At 42.9% G+C, this 19,243-nt stretch overlaps 1 protein-coding gene across 4 annotated transcripts in view; it reads left to right on the plus strand.

Moving 5' to 3' along the window:
- The window catches only part of ARNT2 (aryl hydrocarbon receptor nuclear translocator 2), a 151,156-nt gene that overhangs the window by 91,896 nt on the left and 40,017 nt on the right, over nt 1–19,243 (plus strand). For all 4 annotated transcript variants that reach the window (XM_080980361.1, XM_080980362.1, XM_080980363.1 and 1 more), the window contains exons 9-11: nt 7,881–7,957; nt 13,188–13,322; nt 15,150–15,224. In XM_080980361.1, the coding sequence (XP_080836487.1) occupies nt 7,881–7,957; nt 13,188–13,322; nt 15,150–15,224 (287 nt within the window). The remainder of the gene's footprint in view (nt 1–7,880; nt 7,958–13,187; nt 13,323–15,149; nt 15,225–19,243) is intronic.

Genomic DNA, 19,243 nt, shown 5'->3' on the forward strand with positions numbered 1-19,243 from the left:
CTCTTTTCCAGAACTACCTCATGATAATTACTTCAAGTCTCCGTGGACACCTCTCTGGAGAAAAGCCCTCAAACCCTTCAAAGTTCATATAAGGAATTTGGGGGTCATGTTTGGGGCAGGTGTGGCCTAGTCAGTCATTACACCTTGGCACAGGGGCGCAGGTGGGGGACTGGCTGAGGACAGACGGAGGGTGGTGGGACAGTGTCCCTTTCACCCTAATGGACCAGCCTCCAGTGGGGAGACCTGGGTTCAAATCTTCACTTACCTATTATTTTTTGTAACGCTTATTTTTACCAGTTTTCAAATTATTATTAGAGACAAGTCAACCATAATAAAAATTTAATAATGCATCCAGCTAAAGGCAAGACATACAATACCTAAACATATTAAATAATACCCAGTCTAAAATCATCACAGCCATATTTCTCTAGATGGCGCAGGGAGAGATACAGTATCTGTAAATCTGAAACTAAACTATATGAAATATAATCCCACCATATTGAATAGAAATGATCAGGATTTTCCTGTCCCTTAGAGACCCATAACTCATTTTTTTCTGCAATAACTGAATTCCAGAGATTTTTATACCATAAGGATATAGTCAGATTTTATAACTATTTCCACTGTTATGCTATAGAGATCTTGGCAGCTGTTAGCATTCAGTTCCTTATGGCAAAATGTCTTCATAGTATCCCCACTTACATTTAAAGCCCAGTAAGTAACCTTGACCCTCTCCCTACGCCGCCCCCCCAAATATCTTAACCTCCCTCACAAGGTTGTTGTGAGGATAAAATGGAAGGATAACCTATGCTTCCTTGGAAACTCTTCTAGGATAAAAATGTAATAAGTAGCAGGCCTGAAAACCTTTCACAGTATGCTGAGTTTCAGTGATTGACTTGGGCCACCGAACATTGAAAGCAACATGATACCATTTTAAACCGTTTCCTTCACAGAACTACAATTCCCAGAGTTCCCTGTGAAAAGGGATCGATTGCTGAACCACTCTGGAAATTACAGCTCTGTGAGGGGAAAAGTAGGGCTGCCATATTTTGAAGAGCAAAAACAGAGAGCACATTTCCTGACTTTAAACTATGGATCGCTATGACGACTCTCATTTTAAATACCCCTACTATATGTAGGCTATAGAAGCTGTGATATATCGCTAGTAGCAATGTTCTTAACTTTCAGCAATAGCAAAATAGTAATAATAATACATATTGCTCCCTCACTTGCCACATGAAAGTATTTGGGCTCACGTTCACATCTTTTTGAACATAACAATTTATTAAACTGTTTAACATGTACATATGGGTTCTCCTTAAGGGAAGAGGGGTGTTAACTCTTGCCCTCCCAGGCTCCTCTTATAGCTGAGCCAGCATCCTTTTCGTTCAGCCGCAAGAGAAGGGATTTACACAGTATGTGGCCTGTTTAAGATGCTGCTCTGTTGTGATTCTCCGCTGCAGACTAGCTTAGCTGGGTGCCTTAGATCTGAGTCTAGAAAAAAACTCTTGGGTTACCGTAAACAAAACAAAAAACCAAACAAAAAACCTGGACATTTTGCCAATCTTTAAAAATCTGCCCAGACAGAAATGTTTATCCTGAAAAAGAGGTCGTATTCCGGAAAAAGAGGACCATGTGGCAACCAGACCTGATAAAGAGGTCGTGTCCTGGAAAAAGAGGACACATGGCAACCCTACGAAGGCGTCTCCTAACAATTCTCGGCACCTTTAACAAGCTGCAGCTCCCAGGATTCATTGCAAGAAGTCACGACTGTTTATCGTGCTTTAAATGTATGGTGTGAATGTGGCCTTGGCTGCCAAGGAGCTCTAGCATGTTTATGTGGAAAGGTTTTTCTCTAGCTGAATGTAGAGTTTTGTTTTGTTTTTAACCCCATTGCCCTACAAAATAAACTAAGTGAGTGTTAATTCTGCACCCCAGGAGGGAAATGTTTAAAATTGCCTCATGAAAACCCATACTCTTGTTATCCAGCTATTTCGGTAGGTTATTATGACATGCGTAATGCATGTTTTGGTAGATTGTGAAACAGAGCACTGGGACATTAGTAGGAAGAGACGCCTTCGATGAAATGAGCCCTTTGCCCAGACCTTTGATCATCCATTTGCTTTGTCTGCTTGGCTAGCTGGCTGGACATATTAACTTTGTATAAATTGTTGCATTAACCCTGCCCACGAAGTGCAGAAATGAAATGCCCCCATCCCTCAGTATTTGTCGTTCTAAATTTAATTTAAAAAAGTTTTTGTCTCCCCTTCATCCCGCTCAATTAAGGGATCTCATATTTCTGAGAAGGAAATGAATTTTTATGCAGTCCATATGATGTTTTTCCTAATCGGTTTTGTTCATCGCATAACAATTGATGGAAAATATTTGGTTGAGAGAAACTGTAAAGTGTGTGTCTAGGAAGTTTTATAAGTGTTAAAGCAAAGCCAAGACTAGTGTTCCCATCCGGAGAGTTCCCAAGTGCACGTCGCACACAGAAAGACCCTCAACCCACCCAAGTGTCAATAAAATAAAAGCACATATTTCTTTTTCAGTTAATTCTCTCCAAATTGTCACTTTTTGTTTTTGTTTTTCTAGCTATCCAGGTTCTGTTTACCATCGGGGCCGGCTCTACTATTGGAGTGAGGCCGTTGCTTCAGGCAGCAGATACTGGGAAGTAGCAGTAGCAGCCTCCTTTCCTCCCGTGCCCCCTGGCTATTCCCCTCTGTTGGAGATTTGAGTTGTTTGTGCCACAGAACTATCACCCCCCTTCCCCATACAGTGGTACCTCGGGTTAAGTACTTAATTCGTTCTGGAGGTCCGTACTTAACCTGAAACTGTTCTTAACCTGAAGCGCCACTTTAGCTAATGGGGTTTCCTGCTGCCACTGCACCGCCGGAGTCCGATTTCTGTTCTTATCCTGAAGCAAATTTCTTAACCTGAAGCACAATTTCTGGCTTAGTGAAGTGTGTAACCTGAAGTGTATGTAACCCGAGGTACCACTGTACTAGGAGAACATTATTATGATGTTTCTTGTTTTGAAGTAAGATTCAACTGAGGGGTGCCATCTTGTCCCATTACGTACAGTGGTACCTCAGGTTACATACGCTTCAGGTTACAGACTCCACTAACCCAGAAATAGTATCTCGGGTTAAGAACTTTGCTTCAGGATGAGAACAGAAATTACGCGGCAGTGGCATGGCAGCAGCAGGAGGCCCCATTAGCTAAAGTGGTGCTTCAGGTTAAGAACAGTTTCAGGTTAAGAACGGACCTCCGGAATGAATTAAGTACTTAACCCGAGGTACCACTGTACCGATGTTCTGTGAAATCATAAGGATTAGCAGCTTTCCCCCACTAAAAGCCAGGCTATTTAGGATTTTCTGGGATCTATTGAATTTAGAAATGGACACCTTGCTCCAGAACTTGTGGCACATCTGTGTCATAGACAGAGCGCCCCCTGCCCTGTTTTGCCTCAAGCAGCAAGATGTCTTGAGCTGGCCCTGTTTACCATTACTGCTTAACCAGTGTTTCTTTTGAGAGTCTTATAGTCCAGCAACCTGCATCTCCATTTTTGTTTCAGTGACTTTTCCCCCCTCACAGAGCTACAGTTCCCTATGCCCTTAACAAATTAACAGTTCCCATGGTTCTTTTTGGGTGGTTGGGTGGGTACTGTGCTTTAAATGTATGGTGTGTAAACAGCCTAAGTAGCTGGAGACATAGCTGTCAACTTACAGATTTGACAATAAGGGACCAGCAGCCTCGAAAATAAGGGATCAGCAGCCAAAATAAGGGATCAACTATTACTTTGATAAAATACATATTTTGTTGCATGCATACATGCATACATACCTATTAGATCCATAAATTACCATATAGCATATATTCAACACAAAAAAACAGCAACAATTTGTTGTTGACAAAGCACAGCTGGACATAGAAAGGGCCCCATTACCTTCAGTAGCTTATTTAAGGGACATCATCAATAAGGGACAGCAGCGGGACATGGCACTGGGATAAGGGACTGTCCCGCCAAATAAGGGACGCTTGACAGCTATGGCTGGATATGGAGGAAATAATTGAACCAATTTGGGTAGGAAATTTAATGTTCACACCCACCCACCCACCCACCCACACACACCTCCTCACACACACCTCCATGTAAGCAGAAAACTAGCACAGGGTGGAACAGATTGTGCTACCCACTCACAAGACTCTTCAAAAGCAAACACTCATTGTCTCTATCCTTTGACTACTCAAAGTATATTATCTACATTAGCCCAGCCATCTTTACAACAGCCCTGAAAAGGAGCTCAATGATATTATCTCAATATTTGCAAATGGGAGGGGACTTCAGTTAGGAGATTGTTCCTTGCCTTTAGCCACCTTCGCGGAAGAGCAAAGGACAAAAGAAGACAGGTCTGCAAAAGAAATTGCATGGACTAATCCGTATTTAGAAATATCTACTGTCATTTAAATAGAAGCACTACATACATACCCCAAATGGTAAGCCCACTTCCACAATGATAACAAATTCTGCCCATTGCACGATATGCAAAATACCACACCCATATGGTGCTGTGAAATGGGGTGTATGGGGCTGGCATTTGGGTTCAACCTTGTTTCCAATATGAAATAATGGGCAGGCATCAGTCTTCCTGGTGTAGCCATATATGTATGCAAAATTATACGTAACATTACAAAAGTGGTAATCCACCTTAAATCCTTGTTAATGTTCAAAAGTTACTTATTTGCAACTATCAGCCAGGAGAAGAAAGACTTTTTTCCCAAGCCAGAAATGTAAACGGTGGACTTTTACCAATAGTAGCACCTGAGTTGTGACTGGATTAATTTTTTGGCATATTTGCTCTGAAAGGTCTATTGAGTCATGAATTGATTAATACCAGACCAATTACTTGATTTCTTATGAGTTGTGCATATGATGGGATAGCACAGCTAATAAATTTTCCAACATGGTGTTGCTTTAATAGTATCTGCTACTTAGATTTAATCTACTTTTTTCCCCCTTGCCAGTACTCCATCTATCAAAAACCTCATTTCTCAACAATGTTTCAATTTTGGACATTTATTTATGTTTCTTTGCATTTATAGTAGGCAAACTGTGTTTGAAAATGTCTGCCTGGTCATTTGCACTGCACACTCTCTGTTCAACGGACTTCATTTGCCTTTAGTGAGCTCATCTCCTAGTCCAATCTGATTGGCTTTGTGGTGTAGTGATGCCATCATGTTCACTATATGATTCCCTCACTGGCTGGGAGCATACATGTGACTATACCAGGAATATGACAGTTCGCTAAGGCCATGGTGATGTGAATAGTGCATCAGCAACAGCAGCAGGAAAATCTCTGACGTCAAACACTACTACAGTGGTACCTTGGTTCTCGAACTTAATCTGTTAAGCTGCTGAAGCCGCATCGGACATTCAGCTTCTGAAAAACATTCGCAAACCGGAACACTCACTTCTGGGTTTGCAGCGTTCGGGAGCCGATTTGTTCGGGAGCCAAGCCGTTTGAGTACCAAGGTACCACTGTGAATTTTTATTATTTCGGTCACAGACCAGTTTCAGCCCACATACAATATCAAGGAAGTCACGATAGGGATACATTTGAATTTGCAATTACAGTGGTACCTCAGGTTACATACGCTTCAGGTTACATACGCTTCAGGTTGCAGACTCCGCTAACCCAGAAATGGTGCTTCAGGTTAAGAACTTTGCTTCAGGATGAGAACAGAAATTGTGCTCCGGCAGCGCGGCGGCAGCAGGAGGCCCCATTAGCTAAAGTGGTGCTTCAGGTTAAGAACAGACCTCTGGAACGAATTAAGTACTTAACCTGAGGTACCACTGTAAGTATAACAGGGACAATAGGTATAGCAAGAGTACTGTAAGTATAACAGGGACAATAGGTATAGCAAGAGTTAAAAAATATATAAATTAAAACTTAGAAGTTACCACTGTATATCACACTGGCTCACTAAGCTTACCATTATGCCAAATGACTGGTGCACACTTGGCTCCTCCTCTTCCAGAAGTGCTATCCTCAGCGACCATTCCACCCGGTCACAAAACATTCATGTAACTTTGAAGAATAACTGTCCTTTAGTTCTTGCTCTTCGACTCATGCCAAAGGCTCACACGTTTGCCAAGGCTCTAGCTGTATAAGAGCACCGCTGGATCAGATCAACGACCCAACTACTACAGCACTCTGTTCTCATAAGAGCCAACCAGATGCCTGTCAGAAACCCACAAGTAGAAGCTGCTGTTGTTACCTTTACGTAACCTTTACCATGCCCAATCTGCCAAGGTGTATGTTGTTGCCTGGTATTTAAGGGAGAGCAGTGGGCAGTGGCAGGGCCCTACGACCAGCAAGAGGGGCCACCAGCCTGATAGTGCTACCATTTCCACTTTGCACAGAATACAGTGGTACCTCAGGTTAAGTACTTAATTCGTTCCGGAGGTCCGTTCTTAACCTGAAACTGTTCTTAACCTGAAGCACCGCTTTAGCTAATGGGGCCTCCCACTCCCGCCGCGCCGCCAGAGCACGATTTCTGTTCTCATCCTGAAGCAAAGTTCTTAACCCAAGGTAATATTTCTGGGTTAGTGGAGTCTGTAACCTTAAGCGTATGTAACGCGAGGTCCCGCTGTATTCAAAATTCAGATGCAACAGAATTCTGTTTGCATGGCCTGATTCTTCCAGGTGAGGGTGCTGCGTTCACAAGCCCCCCAAATCCTCCCTCCCTCCCTCCCTCTCTCTCTTACACACACACTACTGCCCATATAGAAGAGATTAAAATACTTTGAATTGAATTTCTTTTCAAAATACTGGCTTGCTTTCTAATCCACTTGACTAATATGCCAAAATATGTTTCTGAGCAATTCATAACTCTTGTGCAACGTGAATCTAAGAAACTCTGGGGAATGGGGCTTTAAATAGCTTAGAATCACTCAAGCATTTGTAGGAAGTTTATGGCCCCAAAACACATTTTGGGTAATCTGATTAGTTAAAGATTTAGAAAACTAGTGGGCAGCTAATGTACCCAACATCGCTATTTGTGCAACCCCGAGGCACCAAAAATAGTATTCTGGAATGCCTTTCTATTCTTTTCATGTTTAGAACATAAAATCCTATTTAAAAGGTTGGAAACACACAAAGCGTAATGAAACACCCACATATTTTTTCAGTTTGCTGGTTCCTTTTCAGTATGACAGAATATGTTGGTGATCCGTTTTTGTTTTTTTAAGAAAATGCAGAGTTCTTGTTCTACAGTAAAAGCAAAAAAACAAAACTGCCCTAAAGAAGCCAGTATGATACATGAATGCACCCTGGGAGCAATCTTCATTGATCACAGCGATGCTTATTTCGGACCACGTCAGTTTGGCTTGTAAACTTTGGACGTCAACAAAATACATTAAACCAGCTGAAATGCAACAACTAGCACTTAATTAAAATGCAAATAATTTTTGCAAAAATGTGTTGCTATATAAACTGCTAGTGTGATGTAGGAACCCCATAAAAGAAAAAGTACTCAGCTTCCTCTGGATTATTTCCTTCATTCCCTGACTTCCTCTGTGCTTATCTTAAACCAAAATAAACCCTGAAAGCCTCTATCACCTTATTCACTTGCTAGAGCAAGGAGAGTCTGTCAGTTCCCCTGATGTTCTAGTAAATGACATCATTACTCTGCGACAACAACAAAAAATATCTCAGAGCTGGGCTCCCTTTCACTACTGCACTGCTTTTAGGTTGGTGTGAAGGAAAATGAGGGGCTCAGAGCTGCTGTCTGCTTCTTGGAAGAAAGACAGCGTACAAATGTAAAAAACAACAACCTGTATAACAGTGGAATTATTACATTCTTCTTGTTCTTAGGAATGACTATACCAGAAGAAGATGCCGAGGTGGGACAAGGCAGCAAATATTGCCTGGTGGCAATTGGGAGGCTTCAGGTAAATACTTTAAAATGTTTTCAAAGGTGTCTGTATGTTTTATGCCATGGACCACTGGAACTCCACATCAGATCTCACCTACGATGTGATCAACAGGCCTTAAGAGGTTGTCAGAATCCAACAGTGCCCTTTCAAATACCCTGATCCTAAATCCTGTCTTGTTTGAAAGTAAAGGTTTTCACATTCATTGCGTTGCAGCAGTCCCAAACTTGTCCCTGATTATACAAAACAGGTGGCTTTATCCTTGGAGGGCAGTTCCTTACCTTATGTGTGTGGAAATTTTATACTGGTGCTTCCACATAAGATGCAGCTAATTGTAAGATGAAGCTACCTTTTACATCAGGGGTCGGCAAGGCTTACCAGGCATGGGCCGGATCACTCCCGCAGAGATCCTCCATGGGCCGGGCCGGTGCAGTGCGACGGCAGAAATTGTGTCTGCGCATGTCCATGGCGCCGGAAGTCACTTCTGCACATGCCCAGATGCTGGAAATAGCGCCTGCACAGAAGCGATTTTCGGCGTCTAGGCATGTGCAGAAGTGATTTCTGGTGCTGCGGACATGCACAGAAACGATTTCTGGCATCTGGGCATGTGCAGAAGCAGTTTCCAGAGCCATGGAAGAGAGTCTCCACGCTGCCCTGTGCCTTTTTAGCGCAGTGCGCGGGGACTCGCCAAGTGGGCAGCTCGGTTCGGAGCAACTCGTGGGCCGCTTCCGGCCCATGGGCCGCAGGTTGGGGACCCCTGTTTTACATGGATTCTTCAGAAGCTTTTTATGCTGGCTGTCTTACTTGTGTTGTTGTTGTACTTCCACGTGAACCAACCACACAGTCCTGTCCAACCAATTTGCCGATGACAGGGAACTGCCATTGGTTCAGGAGGGGGAGAGGAAAAGCTGAATGGATTAGAGAGAGCCGCCAAGGATTGTGGGAAGCAGCACCTCCTCAGCGGAGGAGAGTAGCCACGCCTCCAGTGGAGAGGAGTTGCAGGGCTCGGAGGAGGCGAGGCAGTGCCAGGGCACTTTGCCTGGGCAAAGCGGGGAGGAGAGGGGTCCTCCATTACCCACGCCCTCCTTGCGCAGTAAGCTTCCGCTCAGAGAGGGGAGGCGCAGACTGGGCGTCAATAAATTACTTTGCTGGGGAAAGTTTAAGGACTGCCCACTCATGGATTCTGCCAGTGAATGAGCCAGCCCCGGGAGAGTGGCGCTCTGGACAGATAAAGTTTATTTTTGCAGCTAAAGCAAGGCTTTACAACCGAGTAGGGCAGGTAATTGCCTCCTTGCTCTCGAGCAACCACTTGGAACCCTTACAGCCATCATTCCCACCCCTTTCCTCTCTGCTCCCATCTTTTAAACTTTAAGCTCAGGCGGCTGAGAGTGAATCTATGGGATGGATGTTTTATCATCTCTCTTTATCTTAACAACTTGAAGATGGCCGTATTTTTTTATTGGATTTTTTGGGGGGATGCTGCTTCTCTTATGGACCTCTGCAGCTGTGCTTAATTTAAAGCCCATTTCCCTAAACCTTCACTGTTCGCTGGGGAGAGGAGGGGGATGTTTGTGATTGTATTCCAAGTTCCTCCTCCTTTTGGCAGTCAGGGGGTCTTTTTTCAACACTCTGTATTGCACAGTTCTCTGCGGTCAGAAACCACAAATGGAAAATGTTGCCGGTGCTACAGATTATGTTTGTGGTGAGTGTTCATTAGTGCATTGTACCATGCATCACGTACCCAATTTTTTGATTGTCCATACTGACGGATTGGTAATAGCTATGTGCAGGTCCTTCTCCCAGCAGCAAAAATGAAGGAACACAAAAGTACACCATGGTCTTCCTATACACCCCTTCAACCTAACCCAAATCGCATCCTCCTCATTAAGTACAAGCAGGGGGTACAACTTGAGAATCACCTCAATATTCATTTAATATTAAATAGTTATGTTGAGGTGCACATGCATTAAGCGGGGAAAGCAGGAAAAGGCTAGCACGTTCTATACACAAATGACCGTTTGCGTAAAAAATACCTTTCAAACACCACCCACTGCCCGCACAGTTATCACCGTCAGCGATGTGTGTCACACAGTTGCGTGATGAAGAAATGCACAATTACCCCTGAGCGACAGTTGCATTTGTGAAAAATACAAATACAGCAATCCCTCACAAAGTAAAAAACATCAGTATGGGTGGCACCTTAGATGTGCAGCTGAAAGGGACTTGGTTAGGTTATTTCACCCACTGGTTTTGGAAGAGCTTACTTCTAAGTAGGAATGGACAAACGTCGATTTTACTTCTCCCAGCTTTTCCAATCTTAAATTCAGTTTTCCACATTTCCTCATCAAACCTCATTAAAATCTTGAGATTTTAGTGCACTTTTTTCTTATCGCACATATTTTTCTATGCAATTTGACTGGCATACGTATTTTTCAAGTAATTAACCCAAATATAATGTGTCCCCCCCCCCCACTAATACATGTGTTTTTGTACACACTGTTTAGCTGAAGAACTGCATTGCAAAACTTGGAGAAGTTCCTACTTTCCTTGGAGGTTTTTAAGCAGAGATTAGATGGTCATCTGTTATGGATGCTTTAGTTGAGATTCCTGCATTGCGGGGGGGGGGGGGACGGGACTAGAAAACGCTTGGGATCCCTTCCAATTCTGTGATTCTAAGTGCAAATTTTTAAGGGTAGCTGTGTTTCAGTTCACATGTAGGTTTGAGAAGTGCAAAACAGATGATTTCTCACTGAAATGCAAACAATTGAATTCCTCTCCCATCCGTACTTCCAAGGAAGTGCATCTTTGCACTGCGGTCTTAATCACACTTGAAGATCCCAAAGTGATGGAGGTGAAGGGAGCCAGTGTGGGTGTTTTGCAGATGATACAGCTGCCAAAACAAACTGTTGTCCATATGGAGCAACCAAACATCTCTTATATAAGGCTCACTGTGAGCAGCCGAGGAGATCATGGCATGCGATGGGATAAGGGCAGGTTTAATCGCAGAGAAGTTGGAGGGGGCAGAAATTATGAACTCCTTTTCCCCAGGAAGTAAATCATTCAGCTGGAAGTCTTGTTTTTCCTTAGACTGACATCCTGACACTTGCTGTTTAGGGGACAGTTTTAAGGAAAGGAAAGGAACATTGTACGTGCTGTCCGTACCTGAGAAACCGGTCTGGCACTGTGGGGTATGGAGAAGAGGTCATAGGAAAGAGATATTGCTTGCAGCCTGAAAAACATATTGCTGATTTCCTCATAAAGTCCTTTGCATTCCCAGAACTCTTGAGTGGCCATGTTGCTGCCACAAGAAAGGGTTAGAGTGGACTGCTCTTTATATATGCTATCAGCCAGGGCTGTCTATAGGTAAAGGGACCCCTGACCATTAGGTCCAGTTGTGGCTGACTCTGGGGTTGCGGTGCTCATCTCGCTTTATTGGCCGAGGGAGCCGGTGTACATCTTCCGGGTCATGTGGCCAGCATGACTAAGCCGCTTCTGGCGAACCAGAGCAGCGCACGGAAACACGGTTTACCTTCCCGCCGGAGCGGTACCTATTTATCTACTTGCACTTTGACGTGCTTTTGAACTGCTAGGTGGGCAGGAGCTGGGACCGAGCAACGGGAGCTCACCCCGTCGCGGGGATTCGAACCGTCAACTTTCTGATCGGCAAGTCCTAGGCTCTGTGGTTTAACCCACAGCGCCACCCGCGTCCTTAGGGCTGTCTATCCTCTGTCCTTAATTTTTAAATTAAGTATGAAATACACACAGGCCACGGTGAGCTTCCTCCTTCCTTCTCCTCTTTCCCATGCCCGAGGAAGAGATTAGAAGCACCCACATTCAGTTTTAAACTGTCCGTGGTTCTGCACGATGCCCAAATTCTGGGGACTGCAGTTTATTTAAACCATGATGCCAGAACAAGCCAGGATCTGTAACCACAGTTCAGGCATTGTTAATGAATACTAACCATAGTTTAAACAACTCACAGTTCCCTGAGTTTGGACGTGACGTGGAACTGTAGATTGTTTAAAAACAGAAGTGGGACCCTCTAAACTCATTGCATGCATAAGGCAGGATGGGGGGAGCATATGAGTTCAAGTCTCACCTTGGCTCGTTTTTTATATTGTTTGAATGTGGCTATACCCTCAGTTGCAGCCATTAGTTGCAATGTGATCCTTGCATTCCTTAGAGCAAGGCATGGATGAAGGAACTCACGCTTCTATCCCATGAGCTGCTTTGGGGCAGAGGAGAAGTTGTGTTCAGCCTGGGAAGTTCTATTCAAAGTGCTTCCGTTAATATGAAGTACATTTGGACAGTGCGGAGGGTTAGGTCCTCACCAGCAATGGCCCAGTCCTCTAGAGCAGAGGTCACCAAGCTTTTGGGGCCTGTGGGCACATCTGAAAACTGGAGACTGCTGTAGGTGCCACACCTTTCCCCTCCCACAACCAAATACCACAACACCACCCATTATGTTGGCTACATAAGAAGGATTCTTTCAAGCCTAATTTCAGTGAGGGGAAGGGACCCTGTGGGAACCAGAGAAGTCTTCTGCAGATGAATTTGCAGCTGTGGGTGCCATATTCGCAACCCCTGCTCTAGAGTAGCTGAGTGAGAAAGTTCCACCTTTGCCTGCAGGTTTTAAAACAGGCCCCTAGCTGGCTCAGTAAGAAATATTGTGTGTAAATGTGAGGCAATGTGAGCATGAAAATACTGCATGCTTTTAAAAAAAAAAAAAAAAACCACTTTGACTTTTATTTTATGCGGTTGATTACAGTTTGCATAGCTCAAAATGTAATAAAACTATTTTAAAATTCAACTCCAGGGTTTATTTAGAACGCTTTCAAAGACCTTTGATTATTTTAAACAAAACCATTTTACTTTGATGAAGCAGTAGCTTTCAGATAAACACTTGACGTCCTGAGAGTCTTAATCATCTTATAATAAGTGTGTTGACTAATAAGATTTATTTCTGTATGGTATTTGTTTACTGTGTGAGACACTTGGAACAGCGCAACTTGAAAATGGCCTGTGAATTATTCTTCCTTAATTCTGCTGGACACTAGATATCCCTTGAGCTTTTGGCTTGTGTGTTTGAATGATGTTACCTGCTCTGAGAGGGAAGTCACATGACTGGGGTGAAAGTTTAAAATGTGGGCAATACCACAACAGATTTTATTGCAGGCAGAAATCAGACTCTACATGGAGATCTTCTTCCCTTTCCTTGGAATTGAGCATCTCATATTGTTTCTCCTAGGTTACCAGTTCTCCAATGTGCATGGACATGAATGGAATGTCTGTCCCCACAGAATTCTTGTCCAGACACAACTCAGACGGAATCATCACCTTTGTGGATCCAAGATGCATCAGTGTCATTGGCTATCAACCCCAGGTCTGTTTGTTACCTTTGTGGGAATTGTAGCTCTGTGAGAGAAATATAGATCTCCTAACGTAGGGCTGCTATATGTCCAGGAATCGGGCAGGTAAACGGCGTCCTGGCGGATTTTCGGCAAATCAGCAAAGTGTCCGAGGAAACCCTGATGTATGGCAAGTGGGGTTAATAATTCAAAAAAAGGCCATAGACATAGATTTGGGAGGGGGGGAGATGTTCCCAAAACAAGCTCAAAAGCTTCAAGAAAAGGGGGAAAAAATAAAGGGAAGAAAGGGGGGAAGAAAAAGCTCAACACTTTGGATTTGCACTTTGGGGAATATGGCAACTCTGCCTAACAGCTCTTAGAATCCTTAGCAGCCCCCATGAAGGGCAGATGGTGTCATGAAATTCTACTCAATATTGATCCAGAGTAGATTCCAATGTATAGTTAGCAGAGTAAGAACTTAAACACGCTGTAGGATTCCCCCAAAATAGACCAGAGGCCATTGTATTTCATCCATCAGAGCTTTACTGCTACTGAAGGCAAATGAGCATAATGGTTACAAATCCAATACATTCAGGATTGGCACTGTCCATAAGAAATCCAGTTGCAGCAGACTTACCTTAAACTTACAATTACTTATAATAAGTCTAAACCTTAGCACTATAAACAGAACACCACACCAGATGGAAGAGAGATAGTAAGAGAAAATGAAACGCAGGCTCCTTCTGGCCTTACTTGTATAGTCAGCATGACCTTGATAGAAGAGATAACAAAACCAGTTTAAACCAGCTGTACTCTGCTTCTCTGAAGAAATAACCCAAACATCATGAACCTTCTGCTTCTTTCACACAGAGAAACTTCCAGAACCCTCTTGAATTTATTAGAATAGGAAAGATCTCTACACATCAAATCAATGCTTTCTGCACCAAGAAATGAAAAACTGACAGATGGTACCTTAACTGACTGCAAGCCTTTGAGCCTAATGTAGTTCAGGTGTTAAGGAGTGGCCTGAGAGTCCAAACCCTGGGTCTTTTACAGGGGGCCCCAACATTCCCACTCCTTCCCCACTTTTTAAAAACTGCTTTTGGGTGCTCCATGAAGCACAGTGCTGATGAGACCTCAGCCACCCACCATCTTGATTTCCCAGAGGCATCTATACATATAAATTAGCGCATTGGTGCAGCTTACTGCAGAATACAGTCAGCGTGAAGTATTCGTTAGAGTGTCAGACTAGGACTTGGGAGACCAGAGTTCAAATCCCGACTCAAGTCACGAAGCTCACTGAGTGACTTTGAGCCAGTTACTTTCCCTCAGCCTAACTTACACCACAGGGTTGTTTTGAAGATGAAATGGGTAGAAGGAAGAACCATGTATGCCATCTTAAACTACTTGGAAGAAAAGTAGCTGTAAAGTAAAAATAATAATACAGTGGTACCTCGAGTTACAGACTCTTCAGGTTACAGACTCCGCTAACCCGGGTTAAGAACTTTGCTTCAAGATGAGAACAGAAATCGTGCTCCGGCGGCACGGCAGCAGCAGGAGGCCCCATTAGCTAAAGTGGTGCTTCAGGTTAAGAACAGTTTCAGGTTAAGAACGGACCTCCGGAATGAATTAAGTACTTAACCCGAGGTACCACTGTAGTACTTTCACTGCATAGGTCTTAAGGTTGGAGCAGCTGAAAGAATACAAATCATGCTTAGAGCGACTGTTGCATTTTGTCTCTGAATCTATCTATCTATAATAGCTATACTGATACTGAAACTTATCTGATGCCTTATGGAGTTTGGAAACGTGTTTGTAATTTTTACATTTCTGTTTTTCTCCTTTTGTGGATGCTTTACTAGGACCTTTTGGGGAAAGACATTATAGAATTCTGCCATCCAGAAGATCAAAGCCATTTAAGAGAGAGCTTCCAGCAGGTAACATTTTACCTAGAAACTGTACCTCATTCCCTGTCCTGCTTTATACTACTTTTAACACCAGTACTGTTGGGTGTTGTGTTATCCAAGTATATAGGTACATTATACATATATAACTATAAAAGTATAATATAGACAGACAAATATATAACCCTTGGTTATAATACAAAGAAAAATGGGTAAATTAGGTAGCCTGGGTCTTTCTCTCTCTGTTAATGCTAAAATCCCAAAACAGACTCACTCATGAATCACTGTAGCTTTTATAAACACGCAGATGGTTGCTGGATTACTACCTTAAACAGTCATTGTACAATCACATTACACATATGGTGTCTACACCAGTGGTGGCACTAAGGGGTTGGTATCACATTGAACCAACAACACTGGCTTATAGTTTGAATGTTAAGTACCGGTGTGGTACAGCAACTGCAGTGTTGGGTTTCCATGGGGGAAAATCAAGTTGGAATCCATGTTCATTTGTAAAATAATAATTGTCCAGTGGCCTGTAACAAGTCAATAGGCTAGGTCACATCATGCCAAGCCACAGTGTAGGTCTACCAAATACCATCTGGTGGAATTCAACATGTGATGCAATGTTATTGTGCTCTGAATTATCCCCTGCCCACCCATGGCCCATGGAGACAAGGAAACTCACAATATGATGAGGTCGTGTCACACATTGTGTTTCCTTAGACATTTTCTAAAACAAATGGAATCCAATGGCAGAAATGGCTAAAAGCAGCAAGCAGTGGTAATAAACCAAGGAGGAGGAACCCGTGGCTCTGCTAATGTTACTGGGATTCAACTGCCATCATCCCTGAGCATTGGCCATGCTGGCTGAATCCAATGAGAGTTGGAGTCCCAACAACCTCTGGAGGGCCACAGGTTCCTCACCCCTGCCATAAAAGGACAGTAAGAATATCCCTAAAGGCCATAAGGGGAGAACTGAGGTGGGCATCCCTGCAGAAGGAGTTCCACTGCTTTGGAGCCACCACGAAGAAGTCACTGTCCCTTGTTGCTACTTGAGGCTGTTGATCAGATTTGATAAAAGGCAACGTTTTGAAATAAACACTGTGTTGGCTCAACTCTCGTTGCAGGAGTCAGTGGGTGTTTCCCTGCCAATTTAAACAGGGCCAGACATACTTAAGCTGTCAATTAACATGTTTAGAAAATACCACCCCTACGATATAATTGATTTTTTTATATAAAAAAAAGTTGTTTACTTAAAATCACCAAGAATAAATGTATAGTTTCTGAATATTTTGGCTTTCAATACAAAGAATTCAAATGTAGCATACAGATTCTCCAGCAGAAACATACAAGCATATGGAAGCAATTCCAAGCCTAGTTTTGGGTTTCTAGAGCACCAGTGATATATAATCAGAATTCATGTCATTGTACGACAAATTGAATCTGATTGATCCAGCATGTGTTTTGCCAAGCAATTTGGCATGTTACCAGTCACACCTTCCAGATGCTTTTCTTGCCATATTTAACAGCGAGTACTATGTATTGACTTCGGACGGTTACTGGAATTCAAATTTTCCAGTTGAAATGTGGACGGCTAATTTTAATGGGTTATATAAGTTAGCAGAGTGGCTTGAAAAATGCAAATGAAGTTCAGAGAGAAAAGAAACTGGATAAAGTAAATCGGATAGAGTAAATAATAGGAGGGTGAATAAGCAGAGAGGTTTTATATTTCTTAGGGATTCATGCCTAGTTTACAGCAGGAAGATATTCAACAGCACATACAGGAGGAAACTCCCTCAGAACTACACAGCCAATCAGTGTGCGAGCTACCCCAGCAAGAATCATGGCATTCTGACTGGTTGCTGGCAGAAGTCTGGTGACTTAAACAGTTAGCAGAAATAACCCTAGGGTTGCTTATTAAATAATCCCTGCTTTTGTATTCCCAACAATATATAAAGGGTGAAAACTATTCCTGGTTTATTCTCCCAAAATATTTTTGCCTTGCGAAAGAGAGACAATGCTTATTCAGGATCTTATCAGCCAAAGGGGATGTGTAATTATTACAAGGATTGGGTTTTTGAATAGTTACTTCACATTTTATTTTGAATCCTAGGTAATGTGCAATAGTCTTAGTCACCTTCGTTTCCCCATTCATGTTGTTGACTGGCTTGCTATTTTACAGGCTATTTCTTGCCGTTGTTCACCATTCAAATTGCTAACAGTTCTGCTATTCCTTACCAGTGCCAAGCTCTTGTACAACACCATTTGCTCATTCAGATTGGTGACCAGCTTACTTTTTTCATCCCATGTTGGGTCCACACTATTGCACACCTTTTCCCACTCAGCTCACATCACTACCCTTCTCCCTACCCTCTTCATTCTGCAGATCTGCAAAAAACAAACTCTGAAATGTTTTGTTCTATTAGGGACATTTATCCGTAGATACAATTTTTGCTTCCAAAAAAATGAAAGTGGAATGATAATAATAAAGTCAGGGAAGCAACTGATCTCCCAATATTTTTGTTTTAATTTCTGTGATTTGTTATGCAGGGAGCCTTTTAAAAGATATAACTCTGAGATTATCTCATCAAAGGCCCTGACAATCAATACATTGTTACAAGATTAACAGTGGGTATAATAAGCCACTGAAAATTAGATGTTTTTGAATTGCTGGCCTTATCAGGAGCCGTTTAAGGCAAGATTGTGTGGTGAGGGATTTTGGAGTGTTTGGCCAGTGTCTGTTTCAGGGTTTTTACTTCCTGTCAAAGATAAAGTCATTCGTCAGGGGTGGGGAAAATTAAGTCTGAATGAGGCACTTGGAGGCCAAAAACAACAAGGAGAATTTTGTATCAAAAGTTGGAGAGGATGGCTATCTAATAATACCCATTAGGAAACAGTTCAACTGGCCATTTACACACTGTTCTGTTTCATTTTACGATCCCATTGTTAGGTGTGGCAGTAGAAAGTTGTTGTTCAAAGGATATGGCTCATCTGATTGAAGCTAGAGATTTATTTTAAATAAAGCATGAGCTCTTTGGGGGTTTTTTTCTCCCAGGCCTGAATTTCTGGGAACTGTAAAAGGGGAAGAAAAAAAGAAGAAACTCCTTTCCATTTCCGCCTGTTCTATTGGAACTGAAGATTCCACATCGCCCATAGATCCCCAACCAGTATACAGCAGGTTCCTCAACCAATTAATCCCAAAAGGCAGTGTTGTGTGGTAGACAGAGCTCCATACTTGGAACTGGGAAACCTGGGTTCAAAATTCCTATTCAGCCACGATTCTCACTCTCATAGAATTGTTTAAGGGGGGGGGGAGCAGATAATCTCTTTGAACTCCAGGGAGGAAAAACAGGATACGAATGCAAAAATATATAATAATGACTTTCTGTGAGGATGTGAGTTCTCTTCAGGTAAACAAGATGGAATGAGTCGTATTTGGAAACCCCAATGCAAATGGCTAAAGGAAAGGACTCCACAGTGGGAAGTTGGTGGCCATCTTGAAACTGAGGCTTATGCCAAAACAGGTCATGCCTTGAAGATTCATAGGCCCTGTCTGTTATTTCCATGAAAAATACGTACAGTAGTAGGTGTTAAGGTTGAACTGTGGACTGTATATCGAAAAGGGCCTATGGTACCAACCAACCACCCATCCATGCCAGTGCCCATAAAGGGGCCATTTGTGTTTATGTGTACTTAAGGGATCTGTCTACCAAAGTGTTCTCTGTCGTTTTTGCTGGATGAGGCAAGCTATCCTTCAGTTGTAAAAGATCTACAGAACTATGTAAAAAGGAGGAGAAGCACCTTCCATTGTATATAGGGCTCTCCTACAATCACATATATTGCTCCTTGGGAGCCCAGCTGATATCACCCCTGCCACCTTCTCTCCATGAGAGCCAGTGTGGTGTAGTGGTTAAGAGCAGTAGACTCATAATCTGGTGAACTGGGTTCGCTTCCCCGCTCCTCCACATGCAGCTGCTGGGTGACGTGCAGAGAGCACACTTCTCTGAAGTCTCTCAGCCTCACTCACCTCACAGAGTGTTTGTTGTGGG

Source organism: Podarcis pityusensis (genome assembly GCF_964106645.2).
Source record: "Podarcis pityusensis genome assembly, chromosome: 14".
NCBI lineage: Eukaryota > Metazoa > Chordata > Lepidosauria > Squamata > Lacertidae > Podarcis > Podarcis pityusensis.